General features: G+C 46.9%; 1 protein-coding gene across 1 annotated transcript in view; it reads left to right on the top strand.

Moving 5' to 3' along the window:
* Positions 1–13,151, top strand: part of DAP (death-associated protein) — a gene marked incomplete at its 5' end in the record, with an annotated part of 48,644 nt that extends 35,493 nt beyond the window's left edge. The window contains 2 exons of the mRNA XM_008581220.1: positions 11,541–11,583; positions 12,956–13,151. Coding sequence (XP_008579442.1) covers positions 11,541–11,583; positions 12,956–13,069 — 157 coding nt within the window. The remainder of the gene's footprint in view (positions 1–11,540; positions 11,584–12,955) is intronic.
* Between the last annotated feature and the right edge of the window lie 339 nt (positions 13,152–13,490).

The raw sequence follows: 13,490 nt of genomic DNA, 5'->3' as shown, positions 1-13,490 counted from the left end.
TGAGGCATGTTTGCTACTTAGTAGACACTATATATATAACATATATATATATATATATGCATGCATATGTGTATGTGTATGTATGTATATATATGGGGGTCTTCAAAAAGTTCATGGAAAGATTTCAATTATCTTTTAATTCTATTTTACCACAAACTTTTTGAAGTATCTTCGTGTATGTGTGTGTTTGTGTATGGTGAGTGAATAAATAAATGAAACCAACTAATAAATAAGCCATAACTGAACTTTAGGTCCCTGACTACTGATTTACCCATGTGACCTAGTCACTGAAGATCATCAGAGCATCATGACTAGTCAGTATCAAGGAATAAGTGAGGACTTCAATCAGTGGCTCAGAGTGCATTTCTCAAAATCCATACTTTAAGTGACTTTGACACTAGTCTGTGCCACAGTCTACACTGCTGTTCTCCCAGGCTGTTTGAATATGCTGGAGTACTTGCTATAAACATGTAGGTGAGGGGTGAGGATGGGGCTCTTGGATTGAATGGAATTTACCCTAACTCACCAGCTGCTTTTAAAAAGTAAGAAAAATTGGTGGTGGGTTTAGTATTCTGAGTACTTGACTCTGCTTCCCTTTTTCTGCTAATTCCAGAAAAGGCCTGAGCACTTGGTATGATCTGAGGAAGGTCCCTAGAGCCAGCATTTCCAATCACACAGCAATTGAATTTGCATATCCAGAGGCTGAGGAGTGCAGCGTATAAGGTCAGCATGACTGGCTAGGGAGTGACCACACACTCAGATCACCAAAACCCTCCCCTGACACACGTGTGGAGGTGGATTAAGAGTAGTTACTGGTGAATTCAGCAACAGAGAAACGAGAAAGCTCTTGTCCATCATTAGATGTACCTGACTTTCGTCTGAGCTGTGTTTAGTTTTGACTCTTGCTAGATGCATACCTCCCATGTCTATGAGACCAGCCGAAGGTATCCTGAGAACAAGTTAAATCTGGCATTTCTCTTCTTATATTTCTGGGATCTAAACAAAAACATCCCAGTGACAGTTGGTCCCATTTCAGGTCAACTACCTGTACTACCAGGGATGGGAGTAGAATCAGACCAGATGAAGTTTTTGTTGTCTGTATTTGATTAATGTGTACTTCTTTTCTAGCAGGAATTCTATTAGTAGTTGTCTTGTCAGATTTTTTTCTACTTATGTGGTCATTTTCCTTTCTAAAGCTTTTTACTAGCTGTCCTATATAAAATACACACTTTGTACTTTGAACCATGGATACCATCCTCCTGAAAATCCTACCATTTTAAAACTTGAACTTTGAACCTGAAGATCTTATTTCAAGATATAGACAATAAATACCCTGATTCTCAGCACCTGTTTAATCAGCATTAACTATTATTCACTGGCATTTTGCCATAATTGAAATTCAAAAGAATTTCAGATGTATTCGGAATCAAAGTTTAAGTGTTACTTACTAAAATCAAGTAGCGTGTCACCTTTTTAATACATATACGGCAGTTATACAGACTGTCAGATAATTAGATTTTTTTTTTTCTTTTTGTCTTTTTTCGTGACCGGTAACGGGATCGCAACCCTCGGCATCGCACCCGCACCGCACTCAACCAGTGCGCAGACTGGTCTCTATATGGGATCCGAACCCTCGGTGGGAGTGCTGCCAAGCTCCCAAGCGCTGCACTCTACCGAGTGCGCCACCAGGCCGGCCCAGATAATTAGATTGTTCTCAGGCTATGCTGGATGACAGCACGTTTTTCTCTTGTGATGAGCTAACCATAGGAGGACACACCTTGAGCGGGCACTTCCTAGGCAGCCCCTAGAGCCTTTCCGAATATCACAGATGCTGATTTAGCACATTGAGGGGAGGCTTGCCTACCGCCAGTCTTCCAACACTGCAGCTTTGGAGCTACCCAATAGGCAGGCTCCCGCCCCCCTGCCCCCCGCCAGCATCTTCTACATTGCCAAGTGGTGAAACAGACACACAATTTTTTTTTTTAATTTTCAAACTTGTCCCTTGCCTTTAATGATAACCTATGTTTTTCCTAAAAGTTGTATTCTCTGGAACATAGCAAAGTAAAGGAGGCAGTCATTTTTGTTGCCCTAGACCGCTTGAATCATGCAGGATGCTGGGAGCGGGGTGGGCACTTGAGAACTTGTTTCTCATCACAGTGCCCTCAAATCCTGCCCCCTGGAATGCATGGTACTGACAGCAAAGGAGTGGGAAATTCAAGTGAGCATCCTGGCATTCTCCAAAGAAGCTCTAAGAAGCCCTGAAATTCTCTAGGTAGAAAGGAAGAAAGGAATTCTTAGATTACATTAAAAGACAAAAAAGCAACTTCTGGAGTGTATATAGGAAATTAATTCAGTACTTATTGCCATTCAATATGAGCCTGTCAGCAGAGGCATATTCTCAGCAAAGTGAACATGTTATTTCACTGAAACTCCCAACTGCTCTGCGAAATAGGTATCTGTCGTATTAGATTTTACAGACAGACACTAGGGCTCAGATAGGCTACTCATCTGAACTGAGATTTGAAGTGAGTCTCCGAAGCCCAGGCCCTCAAACGCGCCATCACACAGCTTTTCTTGGTGCTTCTGAAGCTCCTCTGAGCTCCAGGCAGCAGCAAACAACTGGGATTTTCCAGCACAGGCAGTGACCAGCGCCCTCGCCCACCTGCCCACCAGCCCACCAGGGGAGTCATGGCCTGGGTCTCTCCTGTCACAGCATGTCACTCCTCTGTGTGTGAAGAATGAGAGACTCATGGGCCCAAAACACTCACTAGGTATTCAGTCTGCGAGATGCGAGATGAGTAACTAGGGTGCTTACTGTGTTTATTTTATCTCCTTTGCATCCAGGGAAAGGGGGCGATAAGAGCAGAGGGAAGAAGGAGACGGGAAAAGCTGTGAGTTGGATGATGGGGTTTCTGGAATGTCAAGAGTACTGCGCTTTAGGGTAGCTTTCTGAGCCCATCTAGAGGTAAAGTGAAGATTGCCAGCCCCTTCTGAAGCAGTCAGTGGCTCTCACGCCACCTTCTGACTGTCTGTGGAGCACATCGTCTGTGTATAAGCCATTCTTACCCTACACACTCGGTGCTTGGGGTTTTAGCCTTCTCTAACTAAGTGGGTAGGTGAAGTTTTAACTGCTGGATCAGCAACTAACCAAATATCTGTGGGTGCACATTATCTAAAGAGTATTTTAGAACCCCCAAACAAGAGCATCCTTCCCTCACGAGGACCCAGCCCAGACCGTTCCTCATCTCTATGACAGACTCAGAGCAGGCTGGGGGTAAGGATTTGCCCTAAAAATCACAGTAGCCTCAAATCAGTATGTCTGAGTAAGGGGATGGATTACTAAGAGAGCAGAGAATAATTATTGCTATGTCACAGTCCCTTCACTGAAAGATGTGAAGACTCTGATTCCAGTGTTGTGAAACCACTGTCTTCTCATTAAAAACGAGGTGTTATTAGACCAGTTTGAACACAAGCTCAAACGATCTCCACTGGAAGAGTAACTCTGCCCGTGCCCTTTTGAAAGCAACTATACATGCCATATATCACATCTAGAAGGAATTGGGCTCCAGGTTGTTTTCTCTAGGGTTTAGAATTGTACGTAAAGCACTTGAGTTGTGTTGTATTTACCCTCCGTCAGACTCACTTGACAATAAACCACTCCTTAGGGAGAAGGGGTCGCACCTGTTCTAAGGTGCCCTTGCCTGTGGTGGCCATCGTCTTCTAGTCATCCTTGGGATGGCTGAGCCGGCCAGTGCCTTTGCAGGCCCTGAGAGCCAACACTGAGAGGACCAGCAGTGCCATCTTGTGGGAATGTTCTGGGCAACCTTGACTGTCAGCTTTGAAGAATGACGTTACAAAGCAGTGTCTGGGCGCAGTCGACTGAGGCATTCCCCTCTGCTCACCAGCCACGCTAATTATTATTTTGGTGTCTAGGAAATTCATAACAAAAATATATTAAGACCAAGTCAGGATGATATTTCAAGAACTAAAAATGGCAGGAAAGGATTTGTATTTCATCTACTTACTAGGAAATGTTCTTTTTAAATCATCCCAGTAGGAATATATTTTTCTGTAAGCCACAGATTCAGAGTGAAACTGAAATAGAGTTTCAGAATTTGCTCTTGTGTTGCCTTAAGGGCCCCAAGTTTTCATAAGGAGGGTCAGCAAGAAGACTGCTTTCCTGGGTAAATGATCACACGTGCTGGGCCACACCCCAAGTCACCCCAAGTCATTGTAGGAGAAGAGGCCCCCGGTCCTCACTCCGGGCTAGCGAAAGCTGATCACTGCGTGCCCCTCCACCTCTGTGCCCCAGCGCCGTGTCCTCCTTTCTGTCATGCACACGTGCACACATGTGGAGCTCAGCTCAAGCTTCACCTCTTGGGATCTGCATGGACTCCCCTTTACAAAGCAGCCCCCCAGTGTGTCCAGCACAGCGCCCTCTGTTTCCCTCCTGGCACACAATGCCATTTGTACATCTCCACTTGACATTCGGACTGTTTGCTGGACTATAAGCTCCCTGGGGGCAGCCGCTGTTCCGACCTGTTCTCCCCTCTGGTGGAAGGGGCTCAGTCTGTATCTGTGGAGGCGTGGGAGCGATGCCGTAGCTCTCGTGTGGTCCAGTGAGGTCCCTCCCAGCCAGTGCTAAACCCGCCCACCCCCCACCCCAGCAGGAGGGATGCACAGGAAGAGATCCCACTGGTGGGACTGGAACTGGGGAGACCACTGGTGCCCTTTCCTCCCCTCTTATTGGTGCACAGTACCATCGAGGGGCTTTGTGGTGGGGGGCAGCAGAGCACTCCATGTGGGTTTGCCGCAGGTTAAATAGGGCCCATCTGTGGCTTCAGCCTCAGGAGAGGTATCTTCTCATGGAACTGTTTAACTTCTTAGAGAATGAAATCGAGACTCTCGCAGCTTTCTGAGCTCTGCCCCCTGACTCACCAGGCAACTTGACTTTTTGGGAGATTTTTAGGGGAAAATCCCTTTCTGAGCACCCACGTACTTTCTAACCAGGAAGGGGTAGTGCCACGTGCTGGCCCCTCCCAGGTACTGACAGCCATCAGAGTCCTTTCCAGATGGCGCTGTGCTACCGCTGGACACTGTCAATGTCCAGGCCAGGGTTCCTTCCGTCATTGTTTCCTGGGCTGTGATCAGAAGCCAGGGGTGCAGGAGGAGCTGGTGGGCTCAGTATTGACAGCTCCAGACCCCTTTCCTCCGAGCCCTTTCCCCAGAACACAACCGGGTTCCACTGTAAGCTCAAGTAAGCTGGAGCTTGAGCCCACTGCGGCCTCTCACCGTCCTTGGCCACCATGTCACTTTCATTAGTTTCTTCTTGTCTTCAGTGGGATGGGAAAGGGAACAGTCAAGCTGTTCACATGTTAGCACTGGCCTGAGAGCTCCCCCTGGCTCTCAGGACCACAAACAAGTTGCCAGCCTTTCTGCTATAAAATATAAAATAGAAATAACACCTGCTGAGGGGAATCAGATGAGTGAATAATTTATGTGGAAGTGCCCTGTATGCTAGTTAAGTGCTAAAGATATAAATGATAGTTTTTAAGAAAAAAATTCATTATCAAGTCAGAAAGTAAATAGTTAAGTAGATGTGAATGTATTGCACAGTCTGGTTGAATAAGGGACTCTCAAATTACATTTAGATTGCTTACCTTAAAAATCTGCATCTCTAAATCATATTCAGAAGACAGAATCTAAAAATCGAGGCTACTAAGCCCCCCAAAATGAGGGCTTGGGTTCATGGGCAAGATCATGTGCCTTATTCCAGGTCTGGCTCCCAGCCCTTTCCTACTGTGCAACCTTCAGGCAGATTACTGACCCTCTCTGATTTACTCCTCTTGTCTGTAAAATGGAGGTAACAGTTCCTGCTTTGCAGGGTTGAGAGGGTTAGATGCAACAGTTCTAAATAAAGCACTTAACTCTGTGCCTTGCCCATAGTAAGTGATGGACAGATAGTAGTTGTTGTCACCTAAGATCACTCCTATCCTTTAGGGAAAATAAAGGAAAAAAAGCGCGTGAAAGGCTATGTCCCCACCTTCAGTGTGAACACTTCCCGCTGGTATTTTTAGAGTGCGTTTACATGAAGAGGATAAAGCATTTGCAGAGGATAGCTTGAGTGGTCTTCCTTGAACACAGATGAGAGCTGCTAACATGGAAATGATTCTGTTAAATACTTGCACAACTCTCCAGTAAAGCCTGTGCATCTTGGCTATTTTCAGTAGGATCAGTGACTTGAGAGAGAGAGAGAGAGAGAGAGAGAGAGGGTCTTCCCATCCCAAAATGGCCCTGCATGGTAAGTAAGCTGACCCTAATCCCTACCAGGATTGTTAGGGAGGAACAGACGAACCAGTTATATGGGCATCGAATGCCTCCCTTCTGCACACAGTCCTGTCTTTGGTTAGGAAGGGCTTTGAATTTTTCTCGGGGTGCAGGAGCTCCCCCTGCACCAAAGGGAGGGAGGGAAGACCCCACATAACAAGTTGGGAGAGCAAGTCAGCAGACATGGATTACTCTGAACACAAGCTGCCTGTCAGCAGTGATCTTACGAGACTAGTACTAGCAATCGGTTTTTCCTGGGAGCCCAGCATTGTTTCCTCGGGCTGACCTGCTCTCTGTAGCCCAGGAGAGAGTCATATTAGAACACGGGTGGTCTGTAAGGACTCTGTGGGCACATGTGGGGTGTCACGTGCAGTTCTGGGCAAAATCTAGAAACCACACTGGAACCTAAATGGAGAGCAACTGAAGGAATTTGAAGACATGCCCTTGAGCCTGGGAAATGTCCCAGGTTAGACTTGGGATGGGACCTCTGAGCAAAGTGCAGGAAGCCAGAATGCAGGTCACATGGGGACTTCCCCAATTGCCCTGGGAGCCCTCAGCTCCTGTCTGCAGAGGTGTGAAGGCACATGCAGCAACAGGTTCCACCTGGAGGGATGCTGGATCAGGTCACCAGTAGGGTTCCGTCCAGCTCTAGTGTGCAGCGTGTGTTGCTTTACACCTCAGAGCTGGGGCAGAAAAATCACGGCATCGGGGACCTGCATTGACAAGGAAGCTCATGAAGTCTTAGAACACACAGTCAACAAAGTCAAGTCATCTCAATGATTTTATTTTGATTGCATGTTGGAATGGTAGTAATTTGGATATACCGAGTTAAATAAAATATATTGAAATTTATTTCAATAACTGCTGTTCTGGAGTTCAGGGGAGTTTTAAAAACATGAATTCAGGTTCCTCAGCCCTCAAGACTTTCAGTTCAAGATAAGACCATCAAACTCAGTCTCAGTGATGTCTGCACTCCACAGATCACCAGTTCACTGAGCATTTCTGCATTTTATCCTGCCCATCTACAGTTTCCATGAAACACCAAAGGGCGTAAGCCTTATTTGTTAAGGAAATTTAGAAAATAAATAACAGAGAACTTTTGTTAAGGACAAATGACCTTGTTAAGAGTTTGACGTGGTTCTTCAAAGGTGGACAGCAGAGATCTGTGCATACACACATTCAGCAGCCACTCAGTCCCAGGTGTGGCAAAGCTGCGGTTTCTGCTGACGTATGGGAATGCTACTGCGACTCTAATCCTGGCTAATTCTGCCTGGCTTGCAGTTCCTTTAAATTTAAATAAGCATGGTTTTTAAAGACTGGAAAGTCCTGAGGATATGATAGGATAGGGATGATAGTTTTCACTGTCTCTTGTTTCCTGAGAGAAAATAATGTGGCATCTTCAAAACAGCATCTGTCAGAATGGTTTTCATCAGATTAAATAAATCCTCAAAGCAGCTACCACAGTTTATAGAATCTCAGAAATGTAGGTTGTACTTTGCATGGAACACTAATGGAATTTAAAACACGTGTTTTTTTGCAAGCACAGCTTTGTACCCAGATTCCTTACCAGGGTTTCTTGTTTGTGAATCTTTGTTTAAGCTATCATATCTCAAAGATTTTAAAAAGTGTTTTTACTATATAAATGTAATAAACAATCGTTTACAAAGTTAAGGTGCCAATAATTGTGGGTGGAAAACGGTGTTGTGCTCAGGGGCCTCTGGCCAAGCTTGGTGAACACCTGCAGTGCGACATGTGCCATGCTGAAAGAAGAGTTCTGTGAAGGTGGGCGTGGCTGGTAGATGCCAGGGACCAGGCCAGCTTTTTGCCGTCTGTTCACAGGCAGCTGCCATATGCTCTTACAGGCGATGATGGCCTTTTCAGTTTTAGAGAAGAGAAGAAGGATTTTTTTCGGAGGACTTTTGGTTCTTAAAGACCTTGAAGGAATGATCAATACAGATTGATATTTATTATTCTTTGCTGCAGGGAAGCTTATTCTTAAAATTAGTTAAAATTAGCTAAGTCTAAACCACAATGAGATACCACTTCACACCTATTGGAATGGCTTTTGTCAAAAATAAAAAAGGAAATGTGTTGGTGAGGATAATTAGGAATCCTTGTGCATTGCTGGTGGGAATGTAAAATGGTTCAAACACTGGAAGACAGTTTGGCAGTTCCTCAAAAAGTTAGACACAGAATTATATGATCCAGCAATTCCACTGTAACCCAAGGGTCCATCTGCGGATGAGTGGATAAATAAAATGTGGTATAGACATACAGTGGAATATTATTTATCCAGCCTCAAAAAGGATTGAAATTCTGACACATGCTGCAACATAGATGAACCTTGACTCCACTTGTATGAGGTCCCTGGAGTAGTCACACTCATAGAGACAGAAAGTAGAATGGTGGTTGCTAGGAGCTGGGGGAAGTGGGGAACAGGGAGTTATTTTTTAGTGGGTACAGAGTTCTCATTGAGATGGCGAACAGTTCTAGAAATAGATAGTGGTGATGGTTGCATAACATTATAAATGTACTTAATGCTACTGAACTGTGCACTTAAAAATGGCCAAAATTATGGTAAACCGTTTTTCTTAATTAGTTGCTGAACTAGGTTTGGTTTTAAAGCAAATTTAGGAGATGGGTGAGCTTGGGCTCTATCTTCAGCAGCAACATTTTCCTGGAGCTGACCAGAGCTAAAGTAGACCCTCTATTGGTGTCCCTGTTGATTCCCACCTGAGTCTCCTCTCTCTCGGCCAAAGAAGACTTTGCACATGCAGCATTGTTCTTGAATTTCTTTTTTTTTTTTTTTAAGTGCCATGTTAAAGCAAGAGCCTTACTTGCAAATGTGTTGGATATGCAGAGTTTTCCTTTACTTCTCTCAGAACCTTATTTCTTACCAGTATCAAACAGATGGAGGCACTGGGAAACAGCAGTGCAAGATAAAGTCTTTGGGATCTTAACATTGCCCCTCCCTTGCCCCAAGGTAACCGGACAGAATGCACATTGCTTTGGTTGTGCCCCAAAAGGCTGCTCTGACCTGAGCTTGCTGCCATCAAGTCACATTCCCTGTCTTGGCTTCAGAATTAGCCTGCTGGGGTACACACAAGGCCAAGTTCACATTCCTTCCATCCTGAGTCCCTTTGATGGGGCCTGCAGACCTTTGTTCGTGCCAGCTTCTGGGCCGAGTCACAAACACCACTCCCAGCTGAGTGAATAGCCGCTTTGCACAGAGCCTGGTTTACAAAGCCAGCCAGCACCAGCTCATCACCGCACCCCACGAGCCCCACCTCACCTCCACCCACTGCCCTGATTGCTATCGGAAGTACATTTCTTTACTCTTGAGTCCAACACGCTCTCCCTTGACACGCTCTCCCTTTCTGAGCAGAAACTAACAAGCCACTAATACTCAGAAGATTAGATGGTGACTCATCAAAACACAGGTGCCTCCTGTAAGATCAGGGGTTTAGCGAAGAAATCATCCTCCACAGATACCTATGGAGACCCTTGAAATCTGCAACCACACTCCCTGACACCCCTGGAATAAGCCGGGACTTGGGGGGGGGTCATTGTTATTACCGGGAGTCCCTTTTAGCCCTCATAGTCTTGCATGGCCACTCAGCAGTCGTGATGGGACAGTCTCCTTGAGGGGCTCACATGAGGACAAGATGCTGAAGTGGGTATTAGGAAGAGGGAACTGGCCTCAGCAGGCCCCAAGCAGTCAAAAGCCAAACGTGAGGCTGCTTCTGTTATTTGGGTTTCTGACATTCCGGCTGGAGCAGGTTCGTCATGATCCTTTACCCTCACAGTTCACACACATCTCCTGTGAGATGTCTCGAGGCAGTTGGGTGGAAGAGTGAGACCCATGGCAGGTCCCTGGGGTCTGGACACCTGTATGCACACAGATGGGAGCAAGTGCTGGGGATAGACTCCTGATAACCAGGTTCCCAAGAGCCATGGGTGGCACGGCTGCTGCATGGTGGGGCTGGGGTGTCACGAGGAGCTTGTCGGGAGCCTCCGGCATGGAGGCTGCTGGAAGCTACTGGAAGCTGGTGCCTGTCTTTTCTCTGCATCCAGTGTTTGCCACTCCACCTCCACAAAGCAAGATCTACTAGTCAGGGGCAGCCTGCTTACGGTCCCATTTAGTGTGTGTGTCTATTTTATACCTCCATGAGTTGCCCCCTGATGGCACTGTCCCAACAGGCATTTCAGAGGTGCATACACCTTGTGCACTATCCCAAACTGTGTCCCATTGTTTTTAATCTATGATATATGCACCATCAAAAAAAATACATGGAACAGTATATCCTAACATTGAATTGTGCTCCGCAGGTCCTCAGGTCAAGGAAGCAAATTACAAAACACTCTTTTTGTAAGAAAAAAATTTAATAAGAAAATAAGCAAGTACATCTACCCATAAGAAAGACTAGAAGGGTGTCTACCATGTAAACAGTGATTATCTCCAGGTGGTAGCAGTTGAACGTGCTTTGTCTGCATTTCAGCAACGAACCTGTGTTACTCTGGTGCTGTGTTCCACTCCTCAGTACTGTGCCAGTTTTGGCGAGCTCAGTGTGAGTTAAAATGTTAAGAAGTGACAGCAGCTTCACAAGGACCTTACACGTGTAATACGTGGGGGTCCATAGGGGCCTGGAGTTTTATGTAGGGTCTCATGCCAGCCGTGGGCTCCATGAGGACGCTAGGAAGGAGACCCTTGGTTGATGAGTCTCCAATGTATCCCAGTGTGAAGCTGCCTCAGAGGAGCGCCCGTTTCCAAAATTGCATTAAACCAGAACTGCTGGGCTTGCCCATGGTTAAGAGCGCAGTTGGTTAGAGTACGGTGTTTTAACACGAGGTCAAGGGTTTGGATCCCTGTCCTGGCTAGTCAACAAAAACACTGAGGATTAACCAGAAAAACAAAAACATGAAGTGTTTTTAGGCAATTCTGCCTTTGGCTGCGATCTCTTTTCCTCTCTCACTGTATGTCTGCCCTGAGCTCAGGAGAGGGAGGCTGCTGAGCCACACAGCCCAATCGACATGACGAAAACCTCAGAAGAAGAGCTTTGCCCGCATCCCCTCCCTGCTCCTCAGAGTGGCCCAAATGGCCACTGCTGATTCCACCCCTAAAAACAGTCTGGTCCACATTCACGGTGCCTGCCTCTGCACTCACCTGTAGTGAATTGTTCTGTAAACCCGCCTTCTCCCATCTTGTCTTCCAGTCCACCCAAACCGACTGTGTTCATCTCTGGTGTTGTCGCCCGGGTAAGAGCTCCTCGCGACCTCCGCCAGCATCTGCAGTGGCCGCCAGCTCAGCCCAGTGCGCCCTCCCCCACTCCTCCTGTTCCCGTTCAGCTCTGCCTGGAATAACCAGACAACACTGCGCATCTAACCCGGGTCGGGGCTTCCTGGGCGCTCACGTTCCAGCGAGCTTTTGTGCTTTTGCAGTTAAGAACGTGTGATTCAGCAGATGGGAGCCACACAGGCTGCAGAACCACCTCCCTCCTCAGACTGAGCCAGGGGTCACAAGCTAGGGCCCGCAGGCCAGGCATTTTTAAGTGACCTGTGTGCTGAGAATGTCTTTATATGCTTAGATGATTGAAAATATCAAAATGTGAATTACATGTCATGACACATAAGAATTAATGAAACGCAGATTTAGTGTCCACGAATGAAGCTTTGGTGGCATGGCCATGCCCTTTCATTTACGACCCATTTGTGGCTGCTTTTGTTTGCCAACCGTGCACTGAACTCATGGTTTTTGTCACACCTTTTACCTTAGAAGAGCCCCCTTCTGGTGAGATCTATATTTTTGTCTTAACTACAGACTTTCCACCAGCAAATTCCCACAGAGTGCCATCCATGTCCCTCAGGACATTCGATCTTTATCATATGTTGTCTGAAGAAAATGCCATAGTTGGGGACAGCTCACTGTCGGTGGAGCTGTGACCACAGCCACCCAGAGACCCTGCACGGACGGGTGGCATATGTACTACATGTGAGAAAATTGAATGCTAGCACAAGTCTGAGCTCACACCTCAGCCAGTTGCCCCAGCTCCAGTCATACACCCACTGATGGCACGAGAAGCTGATTCATCCCGGACACAGCCAGATACCTTCCCCGAGACTCAGCAGGTCAAATCTGCTCTGTTTTATGCTTTCAGCCCTTGCCTGTGACTTTCTTTCCCAACCAGCATCCAGGTCTGGCTCACAGCTGTGGCAGCAAATCTGAATTCAGACTAGATTTAGCCCTGTCTTGCCCCCATTCAAATGATCAGATGGTCTGTTCACAAAACAGACCTAGCAGAAGAAAGCTGCTGCACCCACCTCGTTGCGAGTGAGTGGTACGGTGCCTGTGTCTTGTGGCATGGGGCAGTGAGCACTCTCACCGTCCTGATGGTGCCTGGCCTCAGTGCCACCTGCAGCTCCCAGCTCTGATACCCATGAGAGCTTCCAGACCCCCTCCAGCCAACAGGAGACAGGCTTCTGCCTGCTGATGGGTTCACCATTTCATCACCTACTCAGTCCCCACCCATGCTGCAGGGACGGGGGCTGGACGCTGGGGTGGGGGGCTTCCTCTTACACTCGCCCAGACGTTCACTGTTGATCAGCCTCTGTGTTCTGTGTCTCCTGACAGGGTGACAAAGACTTCCCCCCTGCAGCCGCGCAGGTGGCTCACCAGAAGCCCCACGCCTCCATGGACAAGCACCCTGCCCCGAGAACACAGCACATCCAGCAGCCCCGCAAGTGAACCAGCACCCGGACCCCGCACCCTCCCCAGCAGTGCCATTCTCCTGCATGTGATATTCCGAGCAGAGAGAACTGGCACGCTGCAAAGTATTGCTCGATTGGGAAATCTAAGACAAAGCAAAGCGAACCTTCCTTTGCCTTAAATTTCCATATTTAAAACTAGAAATGGCCCAAACCCCAAACCTTGTTTACAGGGCAGGGAGTCCTGGCTAGATGCCATTCGAGGGCTGTTGTGCCCCAGAAGTGCCATTAGCAGAGTTGCCAAGACCCTAGTAAAATGAAGTCATTCAAACTTTAGCTTTAGTTCTGTTTTAGTGATTTCCTAGGGTCCTTATCTGTGATCTTAAAAACAAGAAGGCACAAACTGGGGAGCATTAGATTAAGGTTAGGGGAAAAGCTCAATCATTTCAGGCTTTTTAGTA

This window comes from Galeopterus variegatus, unplaced genomic scaffold (genome assembly GCF_000696425.1).
Source record: "Galeopterus variegatus unplaced genomic scaffold, G_variegatus-3.0.2 Scaffold2300, whole genome shotgun sequence".
Lineage (NCBI taxonomy): Eukaryota > Metazoa > Chordata > Mammalia > Dermoptera > Cynocephalidae > Galeopterus > Galeopterus variegatus.
Note: the sequence above shows the minus strand (reverse complement) of the source record. Positions and strands in the feature narration are given on the sequence as shown.